Consider the following 12083-nt stretch of genomic DNA (forward strand, 5'->3'; position numbering starts at 1 on the left):
TGTGTCTGCACCACCTTCGCATTGCTAGCCCCACGTAGACGCAGCAGCAGCAGCAGCAGCGAGCTCTGTCGGTTCTCTATCTAGCATCTCCGGTGTGAAGCGAGCAAGCAGAGAGAGAGAGAGATGGCGTCCACTCGTCGCATGGCTGCCGCGCCGGCCGTCCTCCTTCTCCTCCTCCTGCTCGTCGCCACAGGTACGCCCGCCCATCCATGGTTCCTGACTCCTGACCATCTGTGCTCAGCGATACTTAATAATTACTTGCTGTGGTTGCATTGCAGAGATGGGGACGATGAAGACGGCGGAGGCCCGGACGTGCCTGTCGCAGAGCCACAAGTTCAAGGGCACCTGCCTCAGCAACAGCAACTGCGCCGCCGTGTGCCGCACCGAGAACTTCCCCGACGGCGAGTGCAACACGCACCTCGTCGAGCGCAAGTGCTACTGCAAGCGGACCTGCTAAGCAACACCAGTCCGCGCGACGTCCTCCGATGGATGCTTGCTACTGGGCTAGAGCATCCATGCCGTCCCTTAGATCTGTTCGTCCCTACTCCGTCTATTTCCGTTTCCTTTACGTTGCTCCTAGGGATGACTGAAAATAAAGTAGCTACCTGCACCCTCGGCATTGGCTGTTCGTCTGCATGTATGCTGTTTAAGTGTTCCTGGCTTTAGTTTGTGCTGTTGATGTAATAACGATGCCACTGACAATTTGGCTTCTATGTCTTGTGTTGGAACTTTGAATCAGCAGGTTTGTTGGCTTGTCTGTTAAACGGAGCGAACACTTTTTTTCTGTTTCTTTTTTTTTCTGCGAGAGAAACAGAGCAAAAAAAATTCATGTAGCGAAACGAATTTCCCAAGCTTCTCAACTATTTTAACTTGACGTGCATGAATGGCTCTGTTTTTAACATACAAGTTAAAAAAACTCAAATGCATGTATGAACATTTTTCAAATACACATAGAGTTTCGTTTAATGGTAAGTTTTTTTTACACTATATAAACATTTTTTCAAATAAATGTTCGAATTGTTTTTTAAATACACGTTGAACATAATTTTCAAGTACATGTCAAAGAATTCGAAGACACATTGGATTTTTTTCTAATGGTACCAAATATTTTTTGTAAAGATTGTTTGCACCGTATAATCATTTTTTATAAAGTTTATCTAACATATTTTTGAAATCATGAGAACATTTTTTCTAATGTCACAAAACATTTGTTTGAATTTTACAAAACAATGTTTTTAAATTACATTGTATAAATATTCTGTAAAAAATTCATGAACATTCTTTGAACAGCTGAAAAAAAAATTGAGTCGCGGACAATGTTTCTCTGAATAGTACCAATATTTATGATGTTCACCGTTGATGTTGCACAGGCCCAGACTATGCATAACTCTTCTTAGACAGAGAAATGTTGCAGATGCACCACTATAATTATATTTATGACAAGTGGAAAATCTACAGGAAAGAAGAAATTAAATGCATATTAACACTAAAACCATTTATGGGCCACCCAGTAATGCGGCCCAGTCATGCTTTTGGTTTTTAGATTTTTTAATTCTAAATAATATATTAATATTCCTCTTTAGCTTTATTCATATTCTGTGAAAGGTATCTTTCAGAAACCAGTGGGGACTTTTTGTGGAAGTACTGTATATTTTGTAATGTTAAGCAGATTAGAGAAGTCCCCACAAATAATCATCATAAACCCTAATTTCAAGGATTTCTTTTCATGTTTCTTAATCAAGAAAGGCTCCTTCGTTGCAAACAAAGAAAATGTTCTCCCTGTCCTCTTTGTTTCCTTTGGTGTTTAGGTACAACGCAACCCAAATACTAATCCTAGCTAGCAGTTTTCTTTAAGAAAATAAAAGGGTTATGTTTGGATATTTGGCTTGACCATCCACATAAATATCCTCTTCATTTGACTTGCACGATCATTGAAAATGTTTAACATATTGGCGGAGCTTGAAACAAAATGTTGCGCAGGCGAGGTTGAAGGAAATTGCTATAGGTGTATAGAGAACGCTTGTGGTCTGCGCGCACAAAACAGTCGGCCCTGACTTACTTCTGCCACCGCACTTGTGAGCTTCTTCATCCCTAAAAAAAAACTTGTGAGCTCCTCCGTTCATTAGGCATTGTTGAAAAAAATTCCAACTTTTCATTTTTTGTTATTTTTTCAATGCATTCACATATAGATAGCTTATTTGCATTGTTGAAAAAACTTTGTAGTCTCAATGATGATGCATACATGTCAACGATGGGTGTTGGCTCCAACAATTCGCATTGGTCTCAAACCAATGACATGCATTTCGAAGACCATGAGTTCGAGGTGGACAAGGAGGGTGAGGGCATTGTCGACGCACCGAAAGGAAGAGCGGGCAATTACACCAACGTCGATGACATCTTACTATGCAATACTTGGTTGCAAGTGTCGAGGGATCCATCCGTTGGAGGTGATCAAAGTAGAGATGCTTATTGGGGGCGGATGAAAGAACACTTTGATGTTCACAACTTGAGTGGAATTGACCGCTCCGAGAGATCACTTCGGTCCCGATGGTCGACAATCAACTCAGATTGTCAAAGGTGGGCGGCCTGTCAAAAGGCGGTTGACAAGTTGAACCCAAGTGGCACAAGTGAGGACGATAGAGTAAGTGGCATTTCATACATGTTCATCATACTTGTTGTTGGTGCTAACTTGCTTTGTTTTCATGTAGTACAACATTGCGCAAAACTTGTTCAAAGAAGAGGAGAGGACAACCAAGAAGGGGAAGATCAAGAAAGGAAGGGTCTTTACCTTGCCCCATTGCTATAACGTGTTGAAGGATGATGAGAAATGGAAGAAGCGTGAAGATTTGGATGATTTGCATTTGAGAAACAAACGCAAGCGAACAATTAAGTTGGATGATGATGAGGAGGAGGAGGATGCATCAAGTGATGACGGCAAGAGAAGCCCCACACCCAACTCGGTTTCATACTTGAAGCCAAAGCGACCGGATGGGTGCAAGAAAGACAAAACCGAAAAGAAGAAGAGGAAAGGAGATGATGAGCTCAAAAATGCTATGGAAGCTATTGTGAAGGCAAGAAAAGAAGCCAACGAGGTGAGGAAAATGGCAAGGAACCAAGATGCCGCGGCCGAGGAGAGGAGGTTGGCGGCCGAGGAGAGGAGGGTGGCTTTGGAGGAGAGGAAGCTGAGCAATGAGGAGCGAACTAGATTGTTGGAATGGGAGAAGCACTTGTTCTTCTTGGACACATCTAACCTCAATGCGACGCAAAAAAAGTATGCCAATCTTGCCCGTGAAGAAGTCTTGATCCAAAAAAGAGCCATGGTTCGTGCAATGGGTGGCGGTGGCGGCGGTGGCCTCGGCGCCATGGGTGGCGGTGGCCTCGGCGCCATGGGTGGCATGGGTGGCTTCGGAGGTACCGTGGGCGGTGCAATGGGAGGCATGGCTGGCTTTGGAGCACCCCCCGACGCTATGGACACCATGGAAGGCATGAGTTTTGCTTCTCTCATGGGAGGCATGGGTGCACCTTCGGCCGCCATGGGCGGAATGTCTTTTGATGTGCCTTCTCGCACACATTCCCATGAAAATGCCGTTGAAAATCTTGCCAACACCGTCGGAGCTTCACGTGATGCGGTGCACGATGAGGAGAGGGAGGAAGATTCATCTTCGGAGGCGAAAGAATCGTCTTCCGAATATGAGGACGAGGACGAAGACGAGGACGAGGAATGATGTGTCTTTCATTTGATTTGCATTTTGAACTTGGTTGGATGAACTTGTGGGCATGATTTTGAACTTGTGGGCATGAACTTTTCTTCATCAACTTGTTTGTGTGCAATTTTATATGTCATGTTCATCGCATTTTGAATGTTTCAACTTCATTTTGTGTTCAAAATGCCATATATGCAATGCCTCGGCAAATCGCGCGCTGCTGGAGCGGCGCGCGCTACATTTTAGCGCGGCTGCTGGAGCCAGCGCTGCGCGCCGCGCCAAACCAGGCGATGGGCGCGCGGCAAAGCAGTTTTTTGCGCGCGACGCGTTCGGCGCCTGTTGGAGATGCTCTTAGTGTTTTAACAACCCCGCCACCTGCGAAGTGGGACTAAGACCTCTTCCAATGCAAAGGTGCTTAGAGAAGGTGCTGAGTGCATTAAGTATCTTAGCAACTCCACCCCCAATACATAGGTGCTTAACTTATTGTTGCTAAGCACATTTTATTTAATGGTTTAGCACCTAAAGTCTTTCATGCATTGGTTAACTTGTTTCATTTAAGTGGTTTGCCTAGGTTCTCGCGCTTGGCATTGGTTCTTTCTGGGGTCAACAAAGTTCTCTCTCCTTCTTAATTACTGCGCCATGTCACTTTTTTACTTATGTGACATGCTTAGCACCTGTCGACGGTGGAGCACTGGGAAGGGCCTAAACCCCAACCCTGCATGCTGGCGCAACACGAATATTACATCTACACTGAAAATCTTAAGTATGAACAGTTTTTTTGTTGTTTTAACAACCCGCTGGCCCAACGCACACTAAAACATCCAAAATGATCGACGTGCATGTGTTTGCATGTGTGTGGTTGCAGTAACACTTTATTGTAAGACATCAAACAATTTATTTTTAGGCTTGCCAGCGCGCAATTTAAGATGATCACGATTTACAAAAAAAATAGGCAACTAAGAGTTACCGTGAACATTTTAAAATTCTCAAACATTTTTTAAATTTGCATGAACATTTTTCATAATTTTAATAATTTTAACGAAAATCAGTAGCTGCTTTTTTTTGCTGATCCAGTAGAGCAGCAGGACCAAAAAAGCAAGTGAAAAAAGAAACGTGCGCAGCCACTGGGAAATTACAGCTGATAGCCTCTCCATTTCGCCCCACGCGCTGTAACCCTAGCGCCGCCACCCCGTCGCGCCGGCCGTGCAGCATCGCCGCCGGACCCCATCCCCCGACGCCCTATACGCTGCACCCCGTCGCCCGGAGGAGACTCCCCGCCGCCAGCCAGTCGCCCACCCCTACGCCATCAGCGCCCAGGTAGCCCTCCTCGCCCGAGCCCACCCAATCGCCCCCCCTCGCCGGAGCTCTTCTTCTTCGCCGGACCTCGCCCAGTTTGATGATTTTCTCGCTCCATCGATTTGCAGTTCTAACTCCTGACGCTTCGGCCGCCCCATGGAGGAGGAGGAGGAGGAGATATCTGGGAAGAACTCTCTTTCGGCCGCGGCGGCCAGTCGACTCACCGACGACCTCATCATGGAGATCCTGTCCCGGCTCCCCTTCCGGTCCGTCTGCCGTTTCAAGTGCGTCTCTAAGGCCTGGCGCGACCTCATCGCCCACCCCGCCCACCGCAAGAAGCTGCCCCAGACCCTCGCCGGCGTCCTCTACACCACCATCACCCGTGCCGACGGCGAACGCTACCACCTGGCCGGCCTCTCGGCCGAGGCCGAGGGTCTTGATCTCGACACTTCACTCACGTTCCTGCCACATACGTAGTACATGTACTTCGGGCTGGTGCGCGCCTGTATGGCCTCCTCCTCCACATACGGAGTACAGGTACATACGGAGAACCGGAGCCTGGAGCCAGAGGGATACTGGATTGGTTGACAAGGTTTGGCTGACCAATCGCAGTGTCCTGGTTGGCGGCATGCTGCACGTTGTCGGAAACCTACTGTATCCGGACGACAGCAACAATTGGGAAGACAAGACTGTGCTGGTGGCTGTGGACATGGAAGGCAAGGTGTGGAAGACCATCTCCGTGCCACGCGGCCAGAGCTATGGTACAGTTGGGTGCTCACAGGGGTGCCTGCACTATGCTGCTATATCTCCAGCTCCTCTCACCGTCGGGGATGACGACGATGATGGTTCACTCAACATGGCTGAAGAGGTAGCGATATGGCGCCTTGAGGATTATGACACCCAGCAATGGGCCCTGAAGCACAGTTTCAGGATCGATAATGTGCTGAACCTAAATGAGGTGGAGTACCGGATGGTTGGGTTCCATCCCGATCGCGACACCTTCTTCTTTGTCAGCAAGGGTATTTTTGAGGGCGAAGCATGGGATGCGGCTTCATTGCTGACATGGGACATGCGACGTCGCCAACTCTCTAGTGTCCTTCATCTCGAGAAAAGCAGTGTAGGGCCGTATCTGCCTTATGTTCCTCTCTTCTCATCAGAGCCACTAGCAGATGCAGGTGGGCACTAATTCAGTTCGACTCATGCTTGGGCTTGCTCCGATCAATGGAATAATCATGTACGTGTACACCTGCACTTCTTAATCTTTTTGAATTGTGTTAGCCAGTTTGTTCTATGGGGCTAAATTATACTACTGTTATCCAGCTTGCTTGGCCATGATATGCCATGATTACGGTTGTCCTGAATCCTAGTATTAGTGACTGTTAATTGTGAACTTCGTTTTGTTCCTTCTTAGTTATTGTGTGTGTAAATGATATACTGTGACTGGTTTAATTGATAAACCTAGTGCTATAGAAGATTTTAGTAGCTGGACCTGGATGGATAGCTTTCCCAGAAAAGTAAAGAATCTGGTGGATGTGTCTGTAGCAGCTTTTTCTGGACTTCATGGAAAGCCGGAAATGCAGCTTGCTCTAAATGCGCTTACACAGCGTGATCCTACTGCGATTATCTATCAATCTGCTAATTGGTTGTCATATTGGTCTAATTTGCAGAGAGACGAAGGGCACTGGGTACTTCCAACTATTTCTTTGTTGTGGGTGCTTGCCTTTGTGGCCTATTTCTTTGTTGCTCTGGATTGATTGACTGCATGCATTCGTGTGGGCTGACGGTTGTTTTATCGGTTTGGCTTCAGTGGCATGAAATCGGGGGCGAAAGCTCCTCCATTCGGAAGAAAATCTTTACCATTATTAACAACAAGAAATGTCATGTGGTGGGCCTTGGAGAAACACAAAGTCCCAGCAAAATACATTACCCTCATCAAGGACATGTACGATAATGTTGTGACAAGTGTTCGAACAAGTGATGTCGACACTGATGACTTCCCGATTAAGATAGGACTGCATCAGGGGTCAGCTTTGAGCCCTTATCTTTTTGCATTGGTGATGGATGAGGTCAAAAGGGATATACAAGGAGATATCCCATGGTGTATGCTCTTTGCGGATGATGTGGTGCTAGTTGACGATAGTCGGATGGGGGTAAATAGGAAGTTAGAGTTATGGAGTCAAACCTTGGAATCGAAAGGGTTTAGGCTTAGTAGAACTAAAACCGAGTACATGATGTGCGGTTTCAGTACTACTAGGTGTGAGGAGGAGGTTAGCCTTGATGGCCAGGTGGTACCTCAGAAGGACACCTTTCGGTATTTGGGGTCAATGCTGCAGGAGGATGGGGGTATTGATGAAGATGTGAACCATCGAATCAAACCCGGATGGATGAAGTGGCGCCAAGCTTCTGGCATTCTCTGTGACAAGAGAGTGCCACAAAAGCTAAAAGGCAAGTTCTACAGGACGGCTGTTCGACCCGCAATGTTGTATGGCGCTGAGTGTTGGCCGACTAAAAGGCGACATGTTCAACAGTTAGGTGTGGCGGAGATGCGTATGTTGAGATGGATGTGTGGCCACATGAGGAAGGATCGAGTCCGGAATGATGATATACGAGATAGAGTTGGGTAGCACCAATTGAAGAGAAGCTTGTCCAACATCGTCTGAGATGGTTTGGGCATATTCAGCGCAGGCCTCCAGAAGCTTCGGTGCATAGTGGACGGCTAAAGCGTGCGGAGAATGTCAAGAGAGGGCGGGGTAGACCGAATTTGACATGGGAGGAGTCCGTTAAGAGAGACCTGAAGGATTGGAGTATCACCAAAGAGCTAGCTATGGACAGGGGTGCGTGAAAGCTTGCTATCCATGTGCCAGAGTCATGAGTTGGTTGCGAGATCTTATGGGTTTCACCTCTAGCCTACCCCAACTTGTTTGGGACCAAAGGCTTTGTTGTTGTTGTTGTTGTTATACTCATTCTTTTAACATGGTCACAATACTCGTCAACTCCCATCGAAATTTACCCGAAAGACATGTCATCTAGAAATCTCACAAGGATTTTGCATACGTGTAATTTTTGCAAGGAGGCAAGGTTGCTCCTGATTAAAATTTGAAGAACACTTGATCCATCTAAAAATATAACAAGGTTGCTCACAACTTTGAACTTTCTAGTTCAGCGTTCATGTGGGTTTCTATCATTTGTTTCTCCCGTCTCTACAGTTCGCATTAGTTTGTCTGTGAGACAACAAATATTTTGCTAACAAAAATGTAAAAGATATTTACCTGATCTTTTACAAAATTTGTACATTTTTGCCTAAAAGATGGACGGCGATTTTTAGACAAGTGATTTTTTTAAATGATAATCATGTGTTTATAAAATGCTCACTGTGAAATAAACAAATGATCATCATGGATACTGTTCATTGTATACTTAAAAATGTACACCATGAATTTTAGAAAGCCCGTCGCCTGATAAAAGATCATCGTGGATATGTTTGATACATTGTCATTGCCTTTATCTGGTTGGTTACCGTTTATATGGACGAGGGGGTCATGGTTCGACTACCTGTTATCTGTGAATTGTCCTGGGAGTCTGGTTATCTTGTTTTGAGTCGGTGAGTGTCGTGCTATGGGCGCTTTGCCTGTGTGACCTATTTCTTTGTTGTTCTGGATTGGTGCATGCATTCTTGTGGGCTGACCTAGCACTGAAAATGACTATCCTATAGGCGAACTGCTACAGAGAATCACAGGTCAAGCAAGCTGCTTTAGCTTCCACTGTGTTGGCTGGTTATGTACAATTGCCAAGTGTTCACCAGGATTTACAAAGAATCAATCAGCCCAACACAAAAGTGAAGAATGGATCCCCCTTTGCAACTCAGATACTATCAACACAATCTTGTTAGCACTTAAGCGGTAACAGGACAGCTTCAGTTCGTCTTGTAGGCCCAGCTGTGCTCCTTGAGGTAGGCTTGCACTGCTTCCTTGATGGCGAGATTCGGAACCAACTGATGCTCCTTCAAGGGCTCCCGTGTCACCGGGTCAAAATTACCCACCTAAGGAAAGGTTATTGTGAGATTTACAACATCAAACCGTATGTACAACACATACTAAGTTATATGTAAAGCGAAGTTTAAATAATTTTGAACCTTAGCACATCGTCAAAACATACTTGGTGTCATACCTATGCCAATCAAATAATGTACCAGTTCAACTTAGCTACACCAGCTACTGTTCATTTGTTCAAGCTTCTGTGTTTTTTCCTTTAATTAATAACAGTTATTTCAACTAACCAGTACTCATACAAGAGTCGTCTAAATCTATGATTATTGTAGAATCAGGCAATATATATGTAAGTGGAATAGTCTGTATTAAGGAATTTCAGGGGATGATATTAGCAGACACCAGTAGAAAAAATAAATTAAATTAAATCAAGGGTTCTCTATAAACAGATGCCAGATTAGGAAGAATGCGCACCTTGTGGAGATGCTCAAGCAGTATGGCCCTCTCATATGTTACACCACTGGGTGTGATAACTGGATCTCTAAAAATCTCAAAAGTTATTTGACAGCAAAGGTAGTCGGGCACCTAGGTATTCAGAGTGGGAACAACTTAAGAACACAGAGGAGAAAAAAATAACACTGAACAGAAGAAATTTGGTTACAATACAAGATATCATAAAAATAATCAGTGCTTTTACATCTCCTGGCGTATCAGCAAGTATAGCGTTTGTGAAGACTTCGGATAACAATTTGCATTGCTCTGGATACTCATTGGTTGTCCCCTCAGAGTCTTCTGAAAGAGTACCGCTAAGAAAGTGATGCTCCTGCAGAGCATTTTCACAAGCTTCCCTACAATGTTCATGTTACATCAGAGTTAAAAAAAAAATCAGTATCTTGAATGTAAGGCATCAGGGTGAATGTTACAGTTTTGCCGAATTGACCCTCAACATTAAATATACAGACTTGGCTTTGATCTGCAGCACAATTATGCCAATTATATCAAGGTAATTTCAACACACAATGTACCTTAAACTTTGCATCTTCCAAACCCGCTGAGTGGAGTGCTTTTCCCAGTCTTGGTACTTGGCCTTGGCAAGAACCTGCCAAATGTCCTCCGCCATTTTGTCCCTTGAATTTGAAGACTTCAAGAGATCCAAAGCCTGTTCCCCATCAATTTGTCAAGCCAAAATAACTGTCAATGTCAGCCAATTAGCTGAGGTCAATAATTAAATGTGTCTCCAACTGTCATTTCAACTCGTATGTAATCAGGAGAGCTTGGTGAAAGACACCAAGGTAGTACATATTGACATCACCATCTTTCTCAAGAAGACCGCAAGCCCATAACAAGTTATAGTGAAACCATTTCATCCGATGGTAAATTACTAACGTCAAAGAGGACAGGGGGTTCAGTTCAAGTTCCGCAATATTTGAGAGCACGCAGACAATAACATCCAAAGAAATTGTTAGACTACAACTCAGAACAGGACACAAACGGTCAGCGTCCCAGTGGGTGTGTGGTTACATTATTTATGCATGTGAAGAAGGCAGGTAAGCTACAAGGGTAATCAGGAAGCATGCTTTAGACACATGTGAGATCACCGGTTGGATTCAGAGATACTCTAGACCATCTTGAGGTTAATCGTCAGTCAGACTGGTGCTTACAATCTACCAATTCTTATACTGTAAATGGCAGGAACGTGATGATCTTAGTATAATACAGAGCCTGGTTCAGAATGTACAGAGAGGATTCGCAAACCGCGGACCTTCTCGAACTCCTTGACGGCGAGAGCGCAGTCCTCCTTCTCGAGCAGAGCGCACCCTAGCAGATAGTGTCCCTGCATCATCAGCAACAGAAGCAAGAAGAGATGAAGCTCTGAAACTGCACATTTTACAAATCTATACGCCCCTTCTTCCTCAGGCATGAACTGATGAAACGGGGATAATAATCTGTGTGAGTCACCTTGACGGAGGCGTCGTCGAGCGCGAGCGCCCTCCTGCTGTCCTCCTCGACCCTGGCCCAGTCCTTGCGGCGGAAGTGGCAGAGGCCCCGGTTCACCCAGTAGACCGCGACGCCGGGGCACAGCGCAATCGCCTGGAAACCAACCAATCAATCAATCCGTCCTTGCATCCGATAATCGCTCGACCGGGAGGGGATTCCACGGATCGAATCGTCGGCCGGGAAGAAGGGGATTGCCGGATTGGGGGAGGAAGGAGGAGGTTTTGGGGGGTGCGCGCTCGCCTCGGTGTAGCAGTCGATGGCGGCGCCGAGGCGGGCCTTGCGGAAGCACGCGTTGCCCTCGGCGCGCCGGAGCTCCGCCTGCCGGGCCACGCCGCCGTCCGCCGCCGCCGCCATGGAAAACCTCCCTCTCTCTCTCTGAAGTTGGTTGGGATTGCGCCGCGCAAGAATATCGAAGGCCCCACGAGAAGAGAAGACAAGAGGAGGGATTTCTTTTCTTTCTTTTTCTTAAAGAAAAAGGACTCGAATATATTGTTTATTTTTCCTGATCCAAAAGGTCAAACAAGTCAACGGGGCCGAATTGATGTAAAAAAAATGAACTAGACCTGATCATACACCGAATCGGGCCGGCCTTTTTGGGCCTCGGCAAAGCACGAAGTTGAAATCCCAAGCCCGGCCCAGCTGGCCCAAAACACATGAGCAAGTTCACGAGTTTAGGAGCTCCAATTTCATTCTACTCAAAAAAAAAGGAGCTCCAATTTCGTCTTCTCAAAAAAAAAAGAGCTCGAATTTCGAGGCTCACGGTCTTGCTAAGCATGCATGCTTCAACCCTGAAGTTTGGCCGTCATGTCTGGTTAGGCCAACAGGAGGAACTCCATTTCATACATGTAAACGTTCTGCAAGTATACATAAAGCTTAGCGAGAGTGTCTACATTTTTTTATCAATTAAAATAATTATTTTAGGGCTACAAAAATAACACATTCTACATATTTGCTAGTTAAAATATTTTTTAGTCATTTTGAGCTTTTGGGGGGTTTGGGGCCGGGCTTCTAGGTGGAAATGTTAAGCCCGAGCCTAGTTGTCACGCTTTTGACAACTAACGTAAGAACTTCAATCAAAATAAAGAGAGTGAAGTTTCCT

At 45.6% G+C, this 12083-nt stretch overlaps 3 protein-coding genes across 3 annotated transcripts; 2 read left to right on the forward strand and 1 right to left on the reverse strand.

Annotated features, from left to right (window-relative positions):
• Positions 1 to 16: 16 nt before the first annotated feature.
• LOC119358142 (defensin Tk-AMP-D2-like) lies at positions 17 to 764 on the forward strand. Its single transcript, XM_037624829.1, has 2 exons — positions 17 to 193; positions 279 to 764. Exons 1-2 carry the CDS (start codon positions 124 to 126, stop codon positions 455 to 457), a joined length of 249 nt encoding a protein of 82 aa, XP_037480726.1. The 5' UTR covers positions 17 to 123; the 3' UTR covers positions 458 to 764.
• A 4462-nt stretch (positions 765 to 5226) lies between these two features.
• Positions 5227 to 6764, forward strand: LOC119278905. The gene is made up of 2 exons (XM_037560540.1): positions 5227 to 6234; positions 6668 to 6764. Exon 1 carries the CDS (start codon positions 5629 to 5631, stop codon positions 6184 to 6186), a length of 558 nt encoding a protein of 185 aa, XP_037416437.1. The 5' UTR covers positions 5227 to 5628; the 3' UTR covers positions 6187 to 6234; positions 6668 to 6764.
• A 1966-nt stretch (positions 6765 to 8730) lies between these two features.
• Positions 8731 to 11391, reverse strand: LOC119358152 (E3 ubiquitin-protein ligase CHIP-like). Its single transcript, XM_037624835.1, has 7 exons — positions 11225 to 11391; positions 10946 to 11077; positions 10749 to 10820; positions 10012 to 10145; positions 9684 to 9834; positions 9461 to 9571; positions 8731 to 9039 (listed from the first exon to the last, which is right to left on the reverse strand). Exons 1-7 carry the CDS (start codon positions 11336 to 11338, stop codon positions 8914 to 8916), a joined length of 840 nt encoding a protein of 279 aa, XP_037480732.1. The 5' UTR covers positions 11339 to 11391; the 3' UTR covers positions 8731 to 8913.
• Positions 11392 to 12083: the final 692 nt, after the last annotated feature.

Source organism: Triticum dicoccoides, chromosome 1A (genome assembly GCF_002162155.2).
Source record: "Triticum dicoccoides isolate Atlit2015 ecotype Zavitan chromosome 1A, WEW_v2.0, whole genome shotgun sequence".
NCBI lineage: Eukaryota > Viridiplantae > Streptophyta > Magnoliopsida > Poales > Poaceae > Triticum > Triticum dicoccoides.

What these genes read in the sequence shown, in the direction of transcription:
- LOC119358142 (XM_037624829.1), top strand. Translation starts at nt 124, where the DNA reads ATGGCGTCCACTCGTCGCATGGCTGCCGCGCCGGCCGTCCTCCTTCTC. An exon ending in CCTCCTGCTCGTCGCCACAG is followed by an intron (nt 194 to 278) that starts GTACGCCCGCCC and finishes GTTGCATTGCAG; the next exon opens with AGATGGGGACGATGAAGACG.
- LOC119278905 (XM_037560540.1), top strand. Translation starts at nt 5,629, where the DNA reads ATGCTGCACGTTGTCGGAAACCTACTGTATCCGGACGACAGCAACAAT.
- LOC119358152 (XM_037624835.1), bottom strand. Translation starts at nt 11,338, where the DNA reads ATGGCGGCGGCGGCGGACGGCGGCGTGGCCCGGCAGGCGGAGCTCCGG. An exon ending in TCGACGACGCCTCCGTCAAG is followed by an intron (nt 10,821 to 10,945) that starts GTGACTCACACA and finishes CTGATGATGCAG; the next exon opens with GGACACTATCTGCTAGGGTG. An exon ending in TGCTTGAGCATCTCCACAAG is followed by an intron (nt 9,040 to 9,460) that starts GTGCGCATTCTT and finishes ACCTTTCCTTAG; the next exon opens with GTGGGTAATTTTGACCCGGT.